Source organism: Mastigoproctus giganteus, chromosome 3, assembly GCF_048544385.1.
Source record: "Mastigoproctus giganteus isolate SK-2022 chromosome 3, ASM4854438v1, whole genome shotgun sequence".
NCBI classification, from domain to species: Eukaryota; Metazoa; Arthropoda; class Arachnida; order Uropygi; family Thelyphonidae; genus Mastigoproctus; species Mastigoproctus giganteus.
In genome coordinates, this window is record NC_143577.1 from 206038595 (window position 1) to 206063134 (window position 24540).

The 24540-nt window shown below is 36.9% G+C and overlaps 1 protein-coding gene across 2 annotated transcripts in view; it reads left to right on the forward strand.

Moving 5' to 3' along the window:
- The window catches only part of LOC150088625 (zinc transporter 6-like), a 222268-nt gene that overhangs the window by 87185 nt on the left and 110543 nt on the right, over positions 1 to 24540 (forward strand). For both annotated transcript variants that reach the window (XM_090370825.1, XM_090370826.1), the window contains exon 7: positions 5373 to 5453. In XM_090370825.1, the coding sequence (XP_090226951.1) occupies positions 5373 to 5453 (81 nt within the window). The remainder of the gene's footprint in view (positions 1 to 5372; positions 5454 to 24540) is intronic.

Genomic DNA, 24540 nt, shown 5'->3' on the forward strand with positions numbered 1-24540 from the left:
TTGTCAATGTTAAACTTCACTTGCCACTTACCATTTTCCCAACATATCTAGATCCAGTTGGAGTAGCATACTGTCTTTACTGTTGTTAAAAGCCATGCCAACCTTTGTATCATCTGCAAACTTGGACATTAAACCTAATATACCTTCATCAATATCATTGATAAATATACAAAAAATGAAAATGTGCCCAAAACCGAACCCTGGGGAACTCCACTAATAATCAATCAATGGACACGAATAGCAGTGTCCATTGCCACTCTCAATCGTCTCCCATTCAACCATCCCTTTACCCATTGTAGCAACTTACCCTTAATGCCCTACCTTTCCAATTTGTACAGCAGTTTTCCATGTGCAACAGTATCAAAAGCTTTCCTGAAATTCAAGTATATGATATCAAAATTATTTTTGGCATTCAGTTCCTTTGTGACCACATTCATAGTATCCACTCAAATTGGTCAGACAAGACCTTCCTTTAACAAACCCATGCTGTGTCTTAACTGTTACTGCAGTCTTGTCTAGATGATCCTGCAATGCTTCTTTAACCAGTGATTCCATTATATTCCCCGGAACACAAGTTAAACTAACAGGTCTATAGTTACTTGTGTCACCTTTTGAACCCTCTTTCTGAATTGGTGATACGTGTTCACACCTCCAGTCCATGGGGACCTCCCCTGAGTCCAAGGAAGCTCTCATAATTATGGCTATGGGTTTGCTTTCTTCCTTTCCTGCCTCCTTAAATATAACTGGATAGATCCCATCCACCCCAATTGCCTTCCTTATGTTTAACTTCAACAATTTCTCCTCCACTTTGCTCTCGGTTATTACAAAATTACTTAGCTCCCCATTAGAGTTTGATGAACTTCTGGCACTCCCTTCATTGAATAACTCCTCATATGTGAATGTAGATGCAAAATACTCATTCTGTTTATCAGCTATCTTAGCATGATCATCAATAGTCAACCCATCTGTGTTAAGTGGTCCAATCTGATTCATCCCTTTCCTTCTAGAGTTTACATAAGTAAAGAACTGTTTGCTGTTTTTCTTTGCATCCTTTACCAAGGATTTCTCATAATCTACCTTTGCCTGCCTAACCTCCTTTGTGACTTGATTACAGACTAGTTTATATCTGCCATAGGCTTCTGTGTCACCTGATACTTTATATGCATACCATACATTTTTCTTCTCTGCCATGAGCCTCATAGGCGCCCCGTAGCCAGGTGTTACAGGAGCAGCAGCAGTGCGTAACAAACGAGTCTTGATTAGACCGGGGTTCGAGCCCGTGCCCACCAAACACGGAGGATGCGGAAAGGTCAGGGAATGACCACCGCATATCCCCGGAGCAATATGGCCTTAGTTGCTAATGCTCCTAAAAACCAAATAACGAACAAACAAACAAACAACATGAGCCTCATTAATTCATTTGACATCCATTTAGGCCTAAACCTTGAACAGTGTTTCTTAGTTGGAATGAAAAGCCTAGTAGCTTCCTATTTAGAATTCAATGTTGGTAACATTATCAGTTGATCCCACTGTACAGAATTTAAAAACTGTCTGAGAATTTAAAAACTGTCTGGCTAAAGGGAAAGCAAAAGCCTTCCCTTTCGCCTTGATGGTAGTTAAATCTTTAAGTAATTCCCACATCAGTACATTGTGATCACTGTCACCCAGTGGTTCCTTTATCTGCAAATTCTTAATGCAAGAATAATCACTGATGATAATCAGATTAAGAGTATTACTCCCCCTGGTTGCCTCTCGAACATGTTGCTGTAGAAAACAGTCATCCAATAAATCCACAAAAGTCTTGCTAGTGTGCGAGTGACCAATCCACAAGTTGCAGTCAATATCTGGAAAGTTAAAATCCCCCACTATAAGACATTCTGATTTACTGGCCCACTCTATTTCTCTGCACAATTGCTCATTTTACTCATCAGATTCATTAGGCCTGTAACACACACACACCTACTCTCATTTTTCCTTTCCTAGTGCTTATGTCACACCAAACAGACTCAACATTGCATTGTCCACCAACATCAATTGGATGCATTTCCTGAGATTTTATGTGTTTCTTAACTAACACCTTTTGTTAGTTAAGAAACCTCCTCCCTTCCTGTCTATCCTTTCTGTACACATTGTACTCCCCAAATTCTAATTTTGCACTGCTTATATCTGTGTGACACCATGTCTCTGATATCCGAACAATATCTGCCTTTGATGTCTTGACTAGCATTTCAAGCTCATCAAATTTATTAACTATACTCCTAGCACTGGTGTACATGCAAGTATACATGCACCTGTTCCTACTCTTAGTTACCATAACATTACCTACTCTTAGTTACCAAAAATACACAGCCCATGTATTTTTCTTATTCCACTGTGACTCCCAGCAGTCCTGGAAATCTCCATTACCTTGCTTTCCAGGCTGCTGCTCATTCTAATAGAAGCAGTGCAAGAATCACTTTTGCCTCTGCCAGCGGCCACTGTTAATCCATTAGTCCATGTATCCCCCCCCCGCAAGCTAGCAGTATTCCAATCCACCTAACTCTGCCTCGATAACATCAGCAAATATTCTTTCACCCTTTCTATTTAAGTTTATCCCATCCCTGTAGAAGCAGTCTCTCTTGTTAACGAGCACAGACCAGGCTGAGAAAAATTCTATCCCCCTTGAGCCTTGCACAATCTCTCCAGGGCCGAATAGATTGGAAATGCTCTCATCATATACTCCTTGCTATCATGTCTGGGCAGAATTGCAGACACTTTCACATTCAACCCTAACTGGCGACTTTATTTTTAACATTGACCTGTACTTGTTGAGTAAATCTGCAGATCTCTTACTCTTAATGTCATTATTTCCAATGTGTACAACAATATCACCTTTTGTGCCCTTAAAAGATGATATCTGCTCTACGTCATCAACTTTTGCCCCTGACCTTGGTACTGTTCTACCTGTCCTTCTTGCATAGTATATTCCCCATCTCTCTGACAATAGAGTCACCAACAATTACTAGTTCCTTTGGGACAAGTGCATTCTGCCTTGGAGATTGCCTCTGTGTTGCATGATGCACAGGAGTGAGCTCTGTCATTGAGTTGGACCACTGAGAGCTTAATGGGCCCCTCATATTAATTTCTTTGAAGGAATTTACCCTACACCTCAAGCATCTCATAGATGCCTATTAGAACTCTGAGTTGGCACCTAATTTCTTGACAGCTTATGTGCTTTGAAATCTTTTCTAATTTTTTTTTCTGATTTTCTCGCCGTATTTCACAATGTTTCTTCTCACTGTCTTTGGTGAATTTGGAATATTTTTGTAGCCTTTCAGCATCAGTAATTTCTCTAAATCATAAGACATGAAAATTTTGTTGAAGGGTATGCCATTACAAGCAGCCAGCCTAGACACAATAGCAGGAAATGGATCATTTTGTTTTTTACTGTTTTACTGATCATACTGTTTTTTTTTTAAAAAATTGTAATTTTTGCACAAGAAGTGAATTCTCTGCCGAATGGCTTGCTCTTCACTGGCCGATTTGGCATAGATAAGTTGTCACTGTCTTCTTCATTTCCTCTTTTTAATAAATTTATCTTGTGGCTCATTTGTCGATGGATATGCAGTCTGCTCGTATTGAACTGCTTTTATTGTTTTTGAGCACTCCCTGCATACACCTGCATTCCTATCTTTTGTTTTATCAAAATAATATCATGGTGAAATCTTATCCATGGCTGTAAAATAAGTTTTCCATTTTTTGATATGCTTCAATACATAAATAATGTTATTAATCTTACCCATTCACAATTCACCAGAAAATATATAACTAATTAGTTGCCATAAAAAAACAAATTGAACACTGCACTTCTCAAATCAATGCATGTTTTATTGCAGGTCACTGCAACTAGAGCTGGACTTTGAAACAGCATTTGATCATGTTTGAAAGGAAAATATGTTTATGTATAGAAAATATGAAAGGAAAATACTGCGTCAAACATTTACATATGAACACAGATTGAAAATTTTGTAGGTGGAGATACGTTGCTTTTAGTTTGGTTAAATCTAAGTTTAATGTTTTTGTTAAATCCAAATGTGACAAAAACAGTTTTGATGATAAATGCCTAACTCTAAAAATAAGCATGGTAGACCCCCCCATTCCCCTTTCAATTGAAACACCCTGTATGTTGTGAATGTTGGGGTGAGACAACGTATTTGTCTCACCATTCTCCCTATTTCTGTGTTCCTAGTATTACCAATGCACATTCTCAAAACAACATTTGGACTGCATCTGTAATTCTTCTAACAATCTTCTATCTGTACAGTCAATTCTTTTTTTTTTTTTTTTTTATCTCCACAACTTTTTTCAGTATTGTCAATATATTAAATGGTTTTCTAAATTGACAAAACAAACAAGTATTCTTATTCATCTTCTATTCTTAAGCGTAAATATTTTCTCCCCTGTTCCTCAGTCTCATTTGTTTTAATAAGTAAATCATTACTTGTTAAAATAAGTGAGACTCTATGGTAGCAGAAAACTAGGCAGCTGGGTGGCAACTGTGAACATTCTGAGTTAGCCAAATGGGTGCTAATCACATTCACTACCAACTAGGGTGCCTCCGTAGCCAGGTGAGAAGGAGCAGCAGTGCGTAGCACACGCTTCTTGATTAGACCAGGGTTCGAGCCCGTCACCACCAAATACGGAGGATGCGGAAAGGTCAGGGAATGACCACTGCATATTCCCGGAGCAATATGGCCTTAGTTGCTAATGCTCCTAAAAACCAAATAACCAACCAACCAACAACTACCAACTAATGCTTGGTGATTATATCACATGACCAGTTAATGTGAAAAATATATACATTCATCAATTGATTGGTGAATATATATATTAGCACTATCATGCTTGGCTATACCTGTCTTATGGCAACCATACATCGAATTACCTTTCTGCAATTTAAGTTTCTGCATAATGTTCACTTTGAAATTGAAAAAGAGGTTCTCAACTTGAAGGCTACTCCTTTTTTTTTTTTTTTTTTTTTTTGTATTATTAGCACTTTTGTCAACTGATTTTATCAAGTTTAAATTCTTAATTTTTATTTTAATCCTTTTATGGTACTTTATTTTTATCTATATGTATTATTTATTAAAGTTTTATTTTAATTTCCTTATTTAGTTGTTTGTCATAAGAAATCCTTAGTGTCGTGTTTCCCAGTGTTCGAAACTTTAATAAATAGAAATTGCAAAGCCAAATTAGTCTTGTTGCTTTGTGATTCTGTTATGTTGTTTTTGGCATTCTGAAATTTATTTTTCACTATTTCTTATATATAGAAATGTATATATAGAAATATAGAAATCTTAACTACTATTTTAAAATTTATTTTTTTCTAACAGATATGAAAGATTTGAAGTATTAGCTGTATTTGCATCCAGTATTCTTGCACAGTTGAGTTCATTCTTCATACTAAAAGAAAGGTGAATATTCAAATCTTCTTTATTAATCTTTTAACAGATTATAATTCTCGTATAAATTTATGTAATTTATACAGACATATAAATTAGTGCAAATGTACCATGCGACAAACACATCAAGACATGGTGCATTTTCATTAATTTATATGTTTTGCACTTTCACGATGGTGCGACTGTTAGTAATCCTGGGTGTAACCCTCATGTGCAAGCACACTGTGGGTGACCACCCTGGTGTGAACCAATGTAAGCAAGGGTCGAAGTGTGGCACCCACACCACATGGAGGAATGCTGCCCCTCTGTGTTACCAGGCAATACTACCACTTTGCTTATTGGAGGCTTGAAGTGGTGGAATCCATGTTTAGTCTCCAGAGCTAAGTTCTGGTCAACCCTACCCCATCTCTTCCACCGTGCAGTATGATTGATGCTTTTTGAGGTTATGATGAACACCATGGTGAAATCCAAACTTCCTTACATTTCAAGGGTACAGCTCTAAAACGGTGTTTGCAGGCTGGCCGCTAGTTAGTACACTGGACCGAACCTATTGATAACTCTCTAGGAGACTTTCGGATCAGCTAGTGTATAATCTTGTTGTCTCTACTCTGCCAGATAGTGAATGGAAGCAGACCGAGTAGTGTGTATGCTGGGAGGGATATTGTTGAGGCCACCTTATGTCAAGGATCTGGGTATATTCTTACCATGTGTATGCCATATGCAAAAATTTCATTACTTCATACAGCATGCCCCCCCCCCCCTACTTTTTCTTAATATTGAATACACCATGAATTGTCAAACTAACAGAGCAAACTTATCTGTGAAAAGATCTAAACCTCATAAAAACTTCCTAGTTCATTTCACAAATATATGTGGTCTCAATGATGTCCATTTTCACTTACAGTCTGCCAAACCCCATGTACTTTTTCTGATAGAATCTCAGTTATTGGTTGATTCAACCACTGCTCATCTCAGTTGCCCAAATTATTCGCTGTATGATTCCTTTTGCCTCAAGGTGGTACTTGTGTATATGTCCATTCTGATATTCCCTGTCAGAGACTTGGTAATTGGAATCTCCTCTCTTTGATCTTCTCTGGCTTAAAATCTCTCTAGCTCATTCTGTCAAATTCATCTGTTGCCTCTACCATCATCCCAACTCCACTAATCATTTGGAACTCTTTAATTTCCTCTCTATGCAACTTGACTTTCTCTAGTCCAACTTTCCAAACAGTGAGGTAATTTTTCTTGGTGATTTTAATGTTCACAACTTCAGCTTCTACTCACACAGACCCAACTGGACAAGATGCTGATGCTTTTGCAATTAGTAATGACCTCGCACAGATTGTTCATTTATCTACCAGAATACTGGACAATCCTAACCATACAGCCAACATGCTTGATCTTTTTCTCACAAACAACCCTTCTAAGCGCACAGTCGAAATGAGTGTTCCTTTAGGCTCCTCAGATCTCAACTTGGTGATTGTCCATTCTCCAATGGAGCCATTATCTCATGGCTATTCCCAACCTTGTGTTGTTTGGCATTACAAGGATGCAAAATGGGATGACCTGCAAAATTTGTTTTCTTCTTTTCCTTGATCGGATTACAAAATTTCTGATGTCAACATTTGCTTAGATCGTGTCAGTGAAATTATTCTTGTAGGAATGGAATCCTTTATTCCACATTCCACCTTAAAATTTCATCCTTTATTTAAACCTTGGTTTTCCAATAAATGTGCTGAGGCTGTTCAAGAGAAAAATGTTGCATATCGTAATTGGCTTGTTTCCAATTATTCAGTTTCATTTTCTGCCTACACCAGAGCTTGCAACAATTGTAAAGCAGTTATTAATCTCTCCAAACTAATTTTGAACAGGCTAAGAGTAGAAAACTTGCTACTTGCCCTAATGGTAGCCGAGCATTCTGGTCTCTTGCTAAAGCTATTGGCTGCAACTTTTGCCCATCTCTGCTCCCACCTCTGTCAAAACCAGATGGTTCTATTGTCATTTCAGCCAAGGATAAAGCTGACCTGCTAGCATTCCATTTTTCTTTCAACTTGTATTAATGATCTTGGTAAAACACCTTCCACTATTCTCAGCACACCCCATTCAATGCCTCGTGGTCTTCCGTCAAAAGGATGTCGGAAGGATTTTGATGAATCTTGATGCTAAGAAAGCTCCAGGTACTCATGGTATTTCTCCACTTGTTCTCAAAATCTGCACTCCTGAACGTACTCCTATTGCCGCCTTTTTTCACTTTCTTATTCGAAAGGTGTTTTTCCTTTTGATTGTAAATTTGCTCATATCCAGCCAGTTCCTAAAAAGGATGACAAATCCCTCCCATCCAATTATCATCCCATTGCAATTACCTCTACTTTTTCTAAAGTAATGGAGAAATCAATTAACTGCCAACTCTTAAACTCTCTAGAAACCTTCTGTCTGATCAATGATCGACAGTATGGATTCCACCAGTGTCGATCCACTGCTGATATTCTGGCTTATGTTACCCATTTATGGACAAATTCAATGGAAAAGTTTGGTGAAACACAAGCAGTTGCTCTTGGCATCTCAAAGGTTTTTGATCATGTTTGACATAAAGGTCTTCTAAACAAGCTTCCATCTTATGGTTTGCCAACTGTTTTTTGTAATTGGTTATTGAGTTTTCTCTCTGATCGCTCACTGAGGGTGATGGTAGATGGCTCTCTGTCTTCTAACTTCTCCACTAATGCTGGTGTCCCCCAAGGTTCTGTTCTTTCCCCCACTTTTTTCCTCTTGTATATTATGACCTTCTTCCATTGAATGCAAATCTTATCCATAGTTTTGCTGATGATAGCACATTGTATTCCACTTTCCAGTTTGGAAACCTTGCCCTGCTCAATCAGCTTCAATCTGAAATATCTGCTACCAATTGCTTAAATGCCGATCTCCAGGCAGTTTTCCAGTGGGTCAAAGACAACTTAGTTGATTTCAATTCTTTTAAAACTCAGTTCTGTCTTATATCTCATAAAAAGGATCTGCTCCTACAGAACAGTATTCCATAGGAGAAGAAGAATCTTTCTTTGGCGACACTCAGATTGCTAAGCAAGATGATGTATCTCTTTTGTGAATTACCCTGACTTCTAATCTCTCTTGGCACAATCACATTACAAATATTGCTTTCTCTGCATCTAAAAAACTTGGTTTTCTCTTTTGCTCTTGGCATTACTTTTCTTCCAAACAGTAGTTCACTCTGTACAAATCACAAATCTGCCCTACCATGGAATATTGTTCCCACATCTGGGGTGGTGCCCCTAAAACCACTCTCAGGCTTCTGGATTCCATTCAGAAGATGGCAGTTAGGTTAATTAATGACTCATCTCTAACAGTCTCTCCACTCACAGTCTCATAGACGTACTGTTTCTGCTGCATGCCTTTCCTACAGATACTTTCATGGGCACTGTCCTTCTGAATTGGATTCTATAATTCCCACTCTCTCTCTTTCAAAACAGTTCCAACACATTCCTGCAACATCCATTTACTCCCCATGTTCAAACTCACAGAACCAACTTTTCATCTTCCTCTTTTATTCATTCGCCTGCTGTTTTCTGGAACAACCTTCCTTCATATGTATTTCCTGAAAATTACTGTCTACAGAAGTTCAAGTCTAATGTCAACAAATATCTTCTTTCATCTTCTCAACATCCAACCCATGCACAACCCTAAGTACTATAGGTTTTAATATCTTTTGCGTTTGGGGTTTTCATAGGGAAAAAAAAAAAAAAAAAAGTCTGTAAATTTTCCCAGCCCTGAATATTTATTAAGTCATTTATACAAATAAAATATACATGCAAATGAATATAATGAAAGGAAAAGTATGAACACATTAACTGACTTTGAATATTGATAATAACCCTGAGTTAGGCATGCAAAAATTTGAAATTCTTCTGTGCTGATGAAAATTTGAAAAATCAGCAAAAAATAATTAAAAATTGTTAATTTTTTTATGCCACCTTTATTTTTGATCTTTTAAATCACACAACTGTGAAAAATCCATGTTCTGTATTAAAAATGTATATTTTTAATTAATTTTTGAAATTAAAACTTCCTTCAAGCTGTCAGCAAGTGAATGAAATTTAAAAATTGCACACTTCAACAGATGCTGCAATTGGACACCAGTCTCCCAGTAGCAGGTGCATTCACTGTATTAAATGTGAAACATGCACATTACTAGTTTTATTTCAGATGTATCAATGTCACAAAGTCAGAGAGAGCATTACCAGTTGGAGGAAAGCATGTGGCAGTAAAGCAAGCTTGCTGTCAATGTGCATGACAGATGCCAATCAACAGTACATGTAATTAGATTTAACTTAATTGTGAATTTTTCCTAATTGTTTGATAATTAACAGATATTTCTGGAATTTTCAGGGGAGAATTCAAAGAACACTTTCAAAAACAGTTATTAGGAATTTCAGCCATGGATGTTGTTGATGAAGCACAAATTTCTGAAATATTGTCAGGGTCAAATCCATGTGCAGCTCAGGGTTAATGTTCTGAAATAAATAACTACCAAAAAAGGATCCAGATTAAGCACATGTGTATTATTTAATAATATCTGATGGACTTTTATATCCATACGTTGTTTTGTATTTCCACATTATAGTGTCACGGAGGCTCAACCATTACTCACATAGTGTTGTCACTCCTCTTGATCCCTCCTCACATTGGTTCACACCTTCAGCATATTGTTTTTAGTAGTGATGAGCATGATGGAAATAATCGATTATGGCATTTCCATAAGTTATGGATTTTTGATAAATTTTCAATATGTGTGTGTGTGTGTGTATATATATATAGACAGTATACATACATACAGGCCAGGTATTTTTAATGTGTGTTGTTTTCAATAATTTATTATTTTTATTATTGAAATAATCAGTGATTAATAATTCAGTTATGCCCATCTATAATTTTTAGACCTTATTTACAGTGGATTTAAAAGGATCCAAATTAAGTGCACATGTAATGCTTAATAATATCTGTTAACTCTTGCATCCATGCATCGTTTTGTAGTTCCACCTTGTAGTGTCACCGAGGCTCAGCCATTACTCTAGAGGTGGGCAGAGTATTAGTCACCCCTTGACCCCTGCTTACATTGGTTCACACATGAGTATAATTATTTCCATTATGCCCATCTTTCTTAAAAATAATATTTTTAAGATGGATGGGCATAATGGAAATAATCCATAACTAATTACAGATTTTAGATAAATTTTCATTATATATGGCCAGGCAGTTTTAAAATATTCTGTTTTCAATAATTGATTATTTTGGTTATTGAAATAATCAATGAATAATCATTCAGTTATTCTAACACTGATTTTTATATCTTACTTATGGCAGTATATATCTGGTTATTAACAGCCCCATCAACACGAAGGTGCAAGCAGAATGACTGGAGGTTGCAGTCGTTGACTAAACTTGATCATTTGACTCACAAGTGGGACATGAATATCAGATCCATCAGTGTTTTAGACTCCCAAGTGACAACCTTAACTGTCACTATAAGAATGTCTACAACAAATCTCAGAACCAGTTAATGGTGATTTTTGCCACAATGACATCATAATCTTAAAACCATGATTCATACAACAAAGCATGATGAAGGAAAAAGAGAGAGACTAGAGCTTTGCTTGGAATACTAAGCATTGTTTTTTTTTTGGCCACTTCAGGCTTTTATTAAGCAAAGTATTGGTGTTGCATTCAGTAATGAGAGCCATCTGCCATCTGGAAGTGTTGCTAGACTTCTAAGGTTTCTCCTTCCTCAACCCCAAATAAGCAGTTAACTTTATTTAATGTTACCTCATCAAAAAGGGTCAGCATGCCAAGAAAACCCATGAGAATTTTTTGATGTACTTTTAAAGTATTACAGAACAACTGACTCAATATTAAAGGAAGAAGCCTGTTCATGCATAATAGTCTAATTGTCAGTTTAAGCACTTGCTTTTTGTAAGCACGTTCATGCAACTTCACCTTGAAAATTTTGTACTTTTAATTGTGGGATATTTACTTCAGCAGATTCATAGCTCAACTAATTTTTTGGACTCTTTTGAAATGCTTTCTCTGCATCCTTTTAACTGCTATAAGACTGATGAAATTACAGTTAATCATTTACTGATCCATTTAATTTTTTTTCCTACCTTGTGATAGCACCAGACATGAAAGGTATAAGAACCTGTAGTACTTCAGTATGGATTGAAAGCTAAGAAAGCTCATACAGGTTGACTATTGGACTTTTTTTATTTAGATTATAATTTTTAGGAAATACATGTGAAGGCAAGTTGTTCCAGAGAACAAAAGTAGAGGGGATAAATGAGGAAAATGAAAAATTAGGTCTGTCAGTTTGGAGTTGGCAGTGAATGGATTATGACTTGTTGAGGTACCCTGTTTGGAATGGATTTTTTTGTTGTGGAGGAAAGCAATGTTTGTAATATGCTTATGCAAAGAAAGATTAAAGACAAGGTAATCCCAAGAAAGATATATTTTCTCGTCTAGAAAATAGTGTTATTGCAAATGAGCATGGGAGCAGCAGACTCTTCTTTCTAAGAAACAATACAGGACCAAATTTTAGAAGAATAGAAGTTAACCAAGTTTTCTTTGCCCCATTGAAGAATTACCTGGAGATTAACATTTGTTAATCTCCAGGTAATTCTTCAATGGGGTAATTCTATTACCTGGAGATTAACATTTGTTAATCTCCAGGTAATAGACATTTGTAAAGTTGCAGCTGTTTATGCAAAGCAAGGTTTCTCAAACTGGAAGATTGGAATGTATTGTGTTGTCATCAGTAAGACTATGAGTAGGATTTCCAGTCAGTGGAAGAAGTTCATTAATATACAAGAGGAAAAGAGTTGGAAAAAACTTCAGTTAGCTCTGAAGTTAGAAGAAAGAGTGCCATCTTCCATCACCCACAGTGAGTGGTTGGAGAGAAAATTGGCTATCGAATTCAAAAAGCAGAAGGGAAACCATAAATGGAAGCTTGTTTAGTAGAAGACATTTATCCAAACATGATCAAAAACCTTGGAAATGTTGAGCATAGCTGTGTGAGTTTCACCAAACATTTCCATTAGTTCTGTCTAGAATTATAACAATATACACCAATATATGCTAGAATTATAACAATATACACCAACAGAAGTTTAGCACTTCTAAATTGCTTGTAACTATGATAATTAGATTTGTTAATCAAATAAGTTAATGGTTTGCAAAGATTATCTTCAAATAGCATGCTCTTGTATTTATATTCAGAAAATATTTGAAAATCATAATAGGCATACCAGAAGTGGTATTCAAACCTGCGACTATTATTCCTTACACAAGTACATTACACAAAGAACCAATTTAGCATTGTGGGTTTGGCGTAATGTTGGCAACCATTGTTCTGTGGAGCATATATTAATCAGAGCTATGTATTATCTGATAACAAATTACCCCTGAATACTTTGGCTATATGCATAACCTTCAAAAACCAGAATTTTTGAAAATCTGGTTATGTGGATGCCGGATTTTTGAAGTTGTACTGTACTAATTTTTATGCAGAATATATTGTTTCAAATTATTTATTTTGGTGTTTTATTGGTTTTTAGATCATCAGCAATTAATAAAAAATGTAATAATCATTGAGATACCATGGAGGCTTTAGAACTCTAGACTTATGCAAAGAAAGTGGGATACTCAGACACACAAAAGATTGTTATAATATTTGAGAGACTCATAACTACCTTACATGTGATTAACAATCACATCATACAGTAGCAACTAAGACAAATTGGTGCAATTACTTAATAGGATATGACTTTAATTTTCTCTTTGACAGACTCAACTTAGCTGCATTGTATATATTAGTTTGAGTTATACATATAATTTTATATATGATACAAAATACATATAGTACAGTACTGTGAAGGAAAAACTATAAAAGATGTTAAAAAGTTCATGAAGAAAATGACCTATCTGTTTGAATTCCAAAGAGGTCATATTGTTGGTGCACTTTTAGCAAGGGAGTCTGGTGACTAAAACTGCTGATTTGTTTAATGTATCCAGAGCAACTGTATTGAAAGTGAAGTCTGCATTCACCAAGTGTTGAAAAACAATCTGATAGAACAAATTGTGGCAGAAAATTGAAGCTGACTGAAAGAGACAACCAGACACTGAAAATAACTGTAGCCTGAAAACATAAAACTAATGCATCAGAAATAACTGCAGAACTTAATGTCAGTCTCAGCAATCCAGTTTTTATCAAAACAGTTTGGCAAGAATTTCACAAAGCTGAAATTTATGGCAGAGCAGCTATTGCCAAGCCACTTTTACTGATGGTAATGCTAGAAAAAGGATGCAGTGATGTATGGAGCACAGAAACTGGACACTTAATGATTGGAAATGCCATATTTTCAGATGAATCATGATTCACACTTTTTCCAACATCAGGAAGAGCTACATTTGGTGCGTGCCAAAGGAAGCACATCATCCTGCCTATCTTATGCCAACCTCCATGTTTGATGGTTAGCATAACAATTGTTTGGGCAGTAATAATATCTTGGTATTCTTTAGGTCCTATCATCACCTTGAACAGGTGAATTACTGGTGCTGCTTTCCATGATATTCTGAGTGACCAGGTTCATCCCAAGGTGCAAAAATTGTTTCTCACAAATGGTGCCATGTGTCTAGATAATAATGCTCCAATACACACAGCCAGCCATGTCCAATCTTGGTTTAAGGAGCATGAAACCGAGGCTAAGTATTTTCCATGGCTTGCACAATCACCAAACTTAAACGTTATCAAGGTACTGTGGGCATATTTGGAGGGTTAGAAGCAGATTTCCTCCACCTTCATCACTCACGGAGCTCGAAAAGTTCCTCCACGAAGAACAGTCCGATATTCCTCTTAAGACAGTTCAATATTTATTTCACTCTATTTCATGTAGAGCACAAGCTGTTTTAAAAGCAAAGGGTGACCCAGCAGCATATTTGTGCATACCTGTAACCAGTGCTATTTTTTGTAAAAAAAATAGGTACCGGTACTCATTCTTTGCTATCAGGAAAAAAACTATTTCCTGATATTGTTACTTACTAGTAATATTTTTGGAATAAGAACAACAAATTAAGTATATTAACACACAGTTTATTAAGCACAAATTTATTATTCAAGTATATAAAAAATAAGTAATAAGTAAAAATAATTTCATAATAAAGTTTTTATAGAATATTCCAAATTTTTATTGAGTTCTCATCCAGCACAATATACCGACTTCTAATTGTTTGTGGCTGTTGCTGATTGATGTTTCTGAAGCAGCCACAAATTGACATATTTTGCTTAAAATTGTTAAAATTGTGGCCCACCGCTGACCCGCTTCGATCGAAGCGGGTCAGCGGTGGGCCACAATTTTAAGAAACAGTAGTGAAGAAACTGTTTTTGTCATCAACGAAGCTCTGGTTCGGCTGACGATCAGATTCATTTGTGAAAATCCTTAATCGCATTCACTCGATGAAATTGGTATCGTACTCAGAGCGTTCATCAAATGCTCTTCAATTTTTCCAAAAACCGTCTTTTCGATTAGGTATTCCCGAAATGGGCCAATTGTATCTCATTCATTTAACTTAAGCCCAATTGATAATTTTCTAAATTAATTCAACGAAGGATTAATACCTTCGTTGTTCTCGTTTTTGTTCTCTCGTCATCGGTATTGTCACTAGTTCTTAAATTTGAAATTTTTTTTTTTTTTTTTTTTTGAAACTGTCCCAAATGTCGGTATCATTTGGATATTCAGCTACTGTGGCCATGTAAACAGAGATAGGGAAAATTTACGGGAAAATGTGGATAACGCACTTTCGCGAAACAATTTGTCGAGGTAAAAGAAAATCACTCCCTCCTAATTCTCGAACAGGCGCTTACAGTTGATTCCCAGCAGTGTCCAACCCCTGTGGCCCGCGCAGAAAGTGAATTAAAAGAGCATTTTAAATTTTGCTAATTATCAAAAAATTCTCATTAAGTGAGCATTTAATGGCAAAAGTAAGGTATTTTTTTGAAAAACAAAGTCGTATTTTTATAATTTTATATAATATTGGTTTACACCAATATTACATAGACCATAGACAACTCTTAAACAAAAAACTACGTTAGTAGTGTGGAGGGCATCATTTTATCTATATCTCATACTGTGCTCTTCCTTCACAACGAGTTGCCATGTATTGCATTACCTCGAATAAGTAACGCTTTACTAAAAGAGAAGGCTATTGTTACTTATTCTCAGTAGGCACCACCACCACCCAAGATGGCACCATTTCAAGGCTTGTTGGCCTTTCATCGGTGGGTGGGCAGGTACCCGTATTGCAGACAATACCAAGTAACAATAGTCTTCTCTTTTAGTGAAGCGTTACTCCATGTAGTGCAATACATGGCAACTCGTTGTGAAGGAAGAGCACACAATATAACCCCAGGGGCTCACATCTGGTGAGTATGGGCTTGGCACACCCAGGGTCCTGAGCTGGATATCACCATTCTTCTCTTTCTTGGTGATTCCCTTCTACTTCTCTCTCTCTCAGGGTAATTCGAATTTTTTTTTAGCTGGTGCACCATAAGCCTCAGGCTTCCTTGCACTATATGGCTAATAATAATAATAATAATAATAATATGAGATACAGATAAAATGATGCCCTTCACACTACTAACGTAGTTTTTTGTTTAAAAGTTGTCTATGGTGTGTTTACACCAAATTACAGTATATAGATTATTATACTCTTAAAGATATGATGCCTTGTTGCATTTAATTTTTACTTTTATAATTTTAATAAAATCTAAAAAATAAATTAGTGGCATAGATTTGTTACACATAAAAGTATTGGGAATTTGCATTTTTTATATATAGCCTGAAAATAAAAAACATGAAAACAGAAACTTCCTTTTACATGTAACAAGACATGGAAAAAAATGTAACACACTAATTTTTCTCGAATCACTCAGTGCGGCCCCCAAAAGAATTTCAACTTTGAATATGCCCCTTGTATGAGAAATTGTTGGACATGACTGCAGTAGAAGGTGAACCAGACTCATTGGGAATACCCCTTGATCTGCTCACTTTTGACCAGCGTGACTTCTCCATATGTGGGACAGGTGGTCGGATGGGTTTTACTAAGTTACCAGGTACCACTAAGTTGTAGAATGGTAATCCCTTTAGCTCTCTCAATTCTTGCTTAGCAGCAGCAGCACTGATTTCCTAAATTGCCTGAAGGTCAAAAGTGTGAACAGTGTATATGCAGTTAAGTCTCTCCTAAGCTGTTCGTTATATGAAAATTTTCTTCTCTCAACTGAAGCTATTTTAAATGTAATTTCCAAGGGGATTCAAAAAAAGAATTGCTCTAAAAGGAGTTCGTTAAACAGAGGTCTGACTGAGTAATTTAGAACTCTAAAAATGGTTATAAAGTTTTATATAGTAGATATCTTAACAATAGACAGTGAGATGCAAATTTAGTTAAATAACTTTAAGCTTTTTTTTTTTTACTTTTTAATTACTTTAAATAACTTTAGGGGGTCAAGGGGTAGAATTTTTTTCAGCCTGGACTGTACTTGTTAACAGGAGAGACTGCTTCTATAGGGATGGGATACACTTAAATAGAAAGGGTGCAAGAATATTTGCTGATGCTATCGAGGCAGTGTTAGGTGGGTCGGAAAACTGATAGCTTGGCGGGATACAAGGACTAATAGTTTAACAGTAGCCGTAGGCAGAGGTGAAGGTGATTCTTGCACAACTTCTATTAGAATAAGTAGCGACCTGGAGAGTGGGGTGTTGGGGGTTTCAGGGACGGATGGCAGTCATCCTGAAATAGGTGGGTATATGGGATGTGTTAGGGTAACTAGGAATAGGAGTAGGAGCATGTATGCTTGCATGTATACCAATGCTAGAAGTATAGTAAATAAATTTGATGAATTTGAAGTGTTGGTCAAGTCATCAAAGGCGAATATTGTTGGGATAGCAGAGATGTGGTGTCACACAGATATAAGGAATGCTGAACTAGAATTTGGGGAGTACAATGTGTACAGAAAGGATAGACAGGATAGAAATGGAGGAGGTGTTATGCTGTTAATTAAGAAAAACATAAAATCAAAAGAAGTGCATCCAGTTGATATAGATGAACAGTGTACTGTTGAGTCAGTTTGATTTGACGTAAGCACTGCGAAAGCAAAAATAAGAGTAGGAGTGTGTTATAGGCCTAATAACTCGAATGAGTACAATGAACAATTGTACAGAGAAACAGAGAGGGCTAGTAAATCGGAATGTCTTATAATGGTGGATTTTAACTTCCCAGATATTGACTGGAACTTGTGGGTTGGTCACTCACACACTAGTCAGACTTTTGTGGATTTATTGGATGATTGTTTTATGCAGCAGCATGTTCGAGAGGCAACCAAAGAAAGTAATACTCTTGATCTGGTTATCAGCAGTGATCATTTGTGTATTAAGAATTTGCAGATAAAGGAACCACTAGGTGGCAGTGATCACAGTGTACTGATGTGGGATTTACTTAAAGATTTAATTACCATCAGGGGTAAAGGAAAGGGTTTTTGCTTCCGTAAAGGCGAGTACAGTGGTCTCAGACAGTTTTTAAATTCTGTACAGTGGGATCAGCTGATGATGTTACCAACAGTAAATTCTAAGTGGGAAGCATTCAAGGAATTAATCGTGGATGCTACTAAAAGTTTCATACCTATTAAGAAATATTGTTCAAGGTTTAGGCCTAAATGATTATCTAATGAACTAATGAGACTCGTAACAGAGAAGAAAAATGCATGGGATGCATATAAATTATCAAGCGACTCAGAAGCCTATGGCAGATATAAGCTAGTCTGTAATCAGGTCACAAAGGAGGTTAGGCAGGCGAAGGCAGATTACGAGAAATCTTTGGCAAAAGATGCTAAGAAAAACAGCAAGGATTTCTTTACTTATATAAACTCTAAAAGGAAGGGAATGAATCTGATTGGTCCACTTGACATCGATGGTTCGACTGTTGATGATCCTCCTCAGATAGCAAACAAACTGAATGAGTATTTTGCATCTACATTCACACATGAGGAATTATTAAGGTTTGAAAATGGCAGAAGGTTATCAAATTGTAGCAGGATACTTAATGATTTTGTAATAACTGAAAGCAAAGTGGAGGAGAAATTGTCGAAGTTAAACATAAGAAAAGCACCTGGGGTGGATGGGATCTATCCAGTTATATTAAAGGAGGCGGCAGAGCAACTAAGCAAACCCTTAGCCATAATTATGAGAGCATCCTTGGACTCAGGGGGGGTTCCCACTGACTGGAGATGTGCAAATGCATCCCCAATTCACAAAGGGGGATCGAAGGGTGACACGAGTAATTACAGACCAGTTAGTTTAACTTCTGTTCCAGGTAAAATAATGGAGTCACTGGTTAAAGATGCATTGCAGGATCATCTAGATAAGACTGCAGCAATAATTCAGACACAACATGTGTTTGTTAAGGGAAAGTCTTGTCTGACAAATTTGATAGGATATTATGATGTGGTTACAAAGGAATTGGATGCAAAAAATAATTTCGATATCATATATTTGGATTTCAGGAAAGCTTTTGACACTGTTGCGCATGGAAGACTATTGTATAAATTGGAGCAGAATGGTATTAAGGGTAAGTTGCTACAATGGATAAAAGGATGGTTAAGTGGGAGAAGACAGAGGGTGGTAATCAATGGGTGTTGCTCTTCGTGGACTAATGTTATTAGTGGAGTCCCACAGGGTTCGGTGTTAGGTCCACTGTTGTTTTGTATACTTATCAATGATATTGATGAAGGTATATCAGGCTTAGTGTCGAAGTTTGCAGATGATACAAAGGTTGGTAGGGTTGTTAATGACAGTAATGGCAGTGTGCTACTGCAACAGGATCTAGATAATTTGGGCAGATGGGCTAAGAAGTGGCAACTGAAGTTTAACCTTGACAAATGCAAAGTACTGCATATGGGTAGAAGTAACCCCAAAGAAACGTACCAACTGTGTGGTACTACACTTAAGGTGGTAGAAAATGAAAAAGACCTGGGAGTAATTGTGCAGTCAGATATGAAGTTTTCTGAGCAATGCAGACAGGCTGCCAGGGCAGGTCATGGGGTTTTGTCAATGATATATAGGAATTTTGCTAGCAGGGAGAAGGAGGTGATTGTCCCTCCTCTATATAAGGCAATGGTCAGGCCACGCCTTGAGTACTGCGTACAGGTCTGGAGGCCTCATTTTAGGAAGGTTGTAGATTTACTTGAGCGTGTACAGAGAAGGGCAACAAGATTGGTGATCTGATTGAAGTGTATAAGGCCTTGAATGGGTTGAGCACACTGAATTCTAATGGGATCCTTCCACTTGTTCAGATTACGAACCTAAGGGGGCATAAATTCAAATTAAGAAAAGACAGATGTAGAATAGATGTGAATAGAATAGAAATTTGAATGTGAATAGAATAGATGTGAATAGAATAGATGTGAATAGAATAGAAATTTGCCTTTAGCCAGCGGGTGGTTAATTGCTGGAACAAACTTCCATCTGTCGTTGTGGAAGTTGATAGCTTGAATAAATTTAAGGAGGAACTGGACAGGCATTTGGAGGGAATGGTGTGATTTTTTTTTTTTTTTTTTGTTTTCCTTTGGCTGATGCTGCATAAGCTTATACACTTGCTTTCTTGCATCATATGCCACTACTACTACTACCACTTAAATGTTAACTTTAAGCTTATTTGAAAAGCAGGTAAACATGTGAAAAAAATTTACGGAATATTACAAATTTCGAAGTGCACTGCAATCAAAATGTAACTGTTAATAAATGTGCCGGTATGCCATACCGTTGTGTACTGTCTCAAAGAAAGCACTGCCTGTAACTCTCATCACAGGTGATTCCATTATTTTTCTCCCTCCCATACAAATTGATACTGATGCCTATAGCACATTGAATCAGGGGCCGACCGGGCTAGTCGTGTGGGTAAAGTGCCTGCCTGGCAACCCAAAGGTCACGGGTTCTAATTCATTCTAGAATACAAACCAGAGCTAGATATCTTCTTAATAGCACTCCACTTTTGAGGAAATCTATTTCAAAATGAGAAATGCGGTTTTGGAGGAGTTGAAAACAAAGGCAAGGCAAAAAAGTATACATAAGCTTTTGCAGTTACTCCAAAAATTTATGACACTGTTGCCCAATACTTCTGTAGGATATGTTATGTAGAGGACAATATTGATATTATGAAGAAAAATAAGGATTTCATGCAGAGGCTGAAATATTTTGTCTTTGGTGTCGATGATGACATTAAGAAGGAATTGACAAGAGCAAAAGTTAGAGATATTAGTAGTGGCAAATGATGTAAGAAAGAAAGCTTATACAGCATCAACAAAAAAAATGCCAACACTTCCCATATCATCTGTCTGTCCCTTCTAACAGTTTTTGTAGTTCTTCCTTGAATTTATTCAAGCTACCCACTTCTACAACACCAGATAGGAATTTGTTCAAACAATGAACTACCTGCTAGTGACTGCAACTTTCTGCATATCTACCTTGCAACCATCCCTCTTAAATTTGAATTTATGCCCCTTCATGTGTGTAGTCATCTGAGCAAGAGGAAGGATTCCATCAGTATTGAGCTCAGGCCAATCAAACCAAAAACTTCAATCAGATCTCCTTGAAGGTATCTAGTCTCCAGATGCTGTAATTTTGAGAATTGAAACATTTTCTGGTAAGACCCTTTTGCTCCACCTTCACTAATCTCATTGCTTTTCTCTGTACCTATTCCAACAGATCCATGTCCTTACTAAAATGATGCCTCCAGATCTGCATGCAATACTCAGGATGTGGCCTAACCATTGTCTTATATGGTATAATCACTTCCTTATCCATGCTGCAAAATTCCTATATATCATCGACAAAATATCATGAATTGTCCTCGCAGCCTATCTGCACTCCCCAGAGAACTTCATATCCAACTGCACAATTACCCCCAGATCTTTTTCATTCTTCAGTACCCTGAGTGTGGTACCACACTCAGGGCAGTGAAGAGCAGTTTGTATGTTAATCTAGTATTACTGCTACTCATATGGACATACCTTGCATCTGTCAATATTAAACTTAAATTGCCACTCCTCAGCTCATCTGCCTAAATTTTTCTGGATCTAGTTGTAGCAGCATATCGTGATTACCTACCCTGTCAACCTTCATATCACCTGCAAACCCAGACATTAAGCCTGTTATGCTTCGGTAATATCATTAATAAATCTAGTAAACAACAATGGGTACTGCACTGAACCCTGGTACTAATAACAATAGTTAACAATAGTCTGCTAATAACATTAGTCCATGGAGAGCAGCACTCATTGATAACCACTTTTTGATTTCTCATACTCAACTGTACCTTTATCCATGCAGTTACTTGCCCTTAATGCCACACTGCTCTAATTTGTATAGAAGTCTTTTATGTGTAACAGCATTAAAAGCTTTTGTGAAGTCTAAGTATATGATGTCAAAAATTTTTTTTCGTATTCTGTTCATTTGTTACTGTGTCATAGTATAAAATTAGATTGGTCAGACAAGATCATTCCTTAACAAATGCAAGCTCTGACTTGCATTTGTTAACTGCATTCCTGTCTAGATGATCCTGCATTACTTCTTTAACCAGTGACTGCATTATTTTTCCTGGAACAGAAATCAAGCTGACAAGTCTGTACTTACTGGTGTTGTCCTTTGATGCCCCCCCCTTCCTTGTGAACTGGGGATGTATTTGCAAATCTCCAGTCAATAGGGATCTCTCCTGAATCCAAAGATGCCTTCATAATCATGGCTAAATGTCTGCTTACCTCTTTTGCTGCCTGCTTTAAATAATTGGATCCCATCCACCCCAGGTGCCTCTTTTATTCTCCACTTTCCTCTCAAAATAAATTAGTTCTGTGTTAGAATTTGATACACTTCTGGCATCCCCATCACTAAAAAAATACCTCATGTGCGAATGTTGATGCAAAATATGTATTCATGTTTCAACAACCTGAGCAGGATTATCAACAGTTAAACCGTTTATTTCTAGGGGACCATTGTGATTCACCCCCTTCCTTCTAGTGTTTACATAAATAAATCAGTCTTTGCTTCTCAGAGGCTAGATTATCAGAGGCTTCTCATAATCTAGCTTAGCTTGCCTTGACCTCCTTTGTGACTTGATTGCAGACTAGTTTATATCTGCTGTAGGTATCTATATCACCTGATTAACATCATGAATGAGATAGCTAACTTGCATCATGACACAGAAAGAAAGTATTAAGCTATCTAAAGGATTCTGAAAAGGAGAAAAGAATTAGTCGCATCTAGGAATATTGATACAGCAATATTCCTAGATGCGACTAGGAATATTGATACAGCAATACAAAATGATATATATGAAAAAGATATATGAAAAGATGAATGCAAATTTTGCAACTCTCTCAAAAGACCATTTCTAGATGAAGATCTCAGAAAAAGGCAGCACATTTATTACCTGGTACTGTTAAGAATTTAAAAATGTTTCCTGAAGATCAATGTTACATGAGTTGAAAGAAATGAGATAGCTAACTTGCATCAGACACAGCAAGGAAGTATTACACTATCTAAAGGTTTCTAAAAATGAGGAATCTGTTACATCTAAGAAGTAGACAAATCTGTACAGGAGACAGAATCTTACAAAATGCTTTGGATGTAATAAATTTGGACATATATCAAGGAATCACAGAAGTGGTTCAAATAATGTTTTAGGAATATGATAAGGAGAATGGTAACCTCTGCTCAACCACATTTGGCAGTGCTTGAAGGACCTATTGAATGTAATCAAGAATTCAGTACAGATTTAGCTATATATTTTCCTGGTAAAAGTATTCGACTCTAGGAAGGCTATAGCCGGGTGGGTAAAGTGCCTGCCTGGCAGCCCAAAGGTTGCGGGTTCGAATCCCGCCTCGGGCTTGGATCAAAGTACTGCAAAAACCTTGGAAGTGCATTATGGCCACAGAAGCCGATGCGCCAACAACTAACTTAAAAAAAAAAAAAAAAGAAGGCTATTCTAGCGAGCTTCCTGATAAACAGGAAGCTAGAATAGCCTCCTTAATGATTATCCCTCAAGAAAGACACTCTCAAAAGGTAACTCCTTTCTCCTACAAGTATATCTTATCTCCATTAAAATTTTACAGCAAATTGGCTCCAATCAGGTATATAAGTGAACGTTAGCAGCTTAACATTCACGTGTATACTTTAAAAACACAAACTCTGTCACCCTATGCACAAGTAAGGAGATCCTCTGCATTGTTTAATAAGTTGATAGGCTGAGTGACCTTAATGACTACACATAAATGAAGCAAGAATCGTAGCTCACCACCTGGTTTTTCAATAATGAATGGACTATTCCATACAATGGTTGAGCTCAATTATTCCTGCTCCAAAAATTCCTGTGAAAGTTTATGCAGTCTCTCCTCATATGTTAAAGGAGTTTTATACGGCCTGATAAAAACTGACTCAGAGCTTTTTTACAGTAATGTTCAATTAAAGTCAAAGGAAGTGAAGCCAGTTGACATCGATGGACAGGGCAGTGTCGAGTCAGTTTGGTGTGACATAAGCATAGGGAAATCAAAATTGAGAGTAGGAGTGTGCTATAGGCCTAATGACTCTGATGAGTATAATAATATATTGTACAGGGAAATAGAGTGGGCCAGTAAATCAGAGAGTCTTATAATGGGGGATTTTAATTTCCCAGATATTGACTGGAATTTGTGGGTTGGTCACTCGCACACTAGCAAGGCTTTTGTGGATTTATTGGATGATTGTTTTCTACATCAGCATGTTCGTGAGGCAACAAGAGGGAGCAATACTCTTGATCTGATTATCAGTAGTGATTCTTCTTGCATTAAGAACCTGCAGATAAATGAACCACTAGGTGGCAGTGATCACAGTGTGTTGAAGTGGGATTTACTCAAGGAGGTAACTACCATCAGAGGTAAAGGGAAGGGTTTTTGTTTTCGTAAAGGCGACTATGATGGTCTGAGACAGTATTTAAATTCTATACAGTGGGACCAACTGAT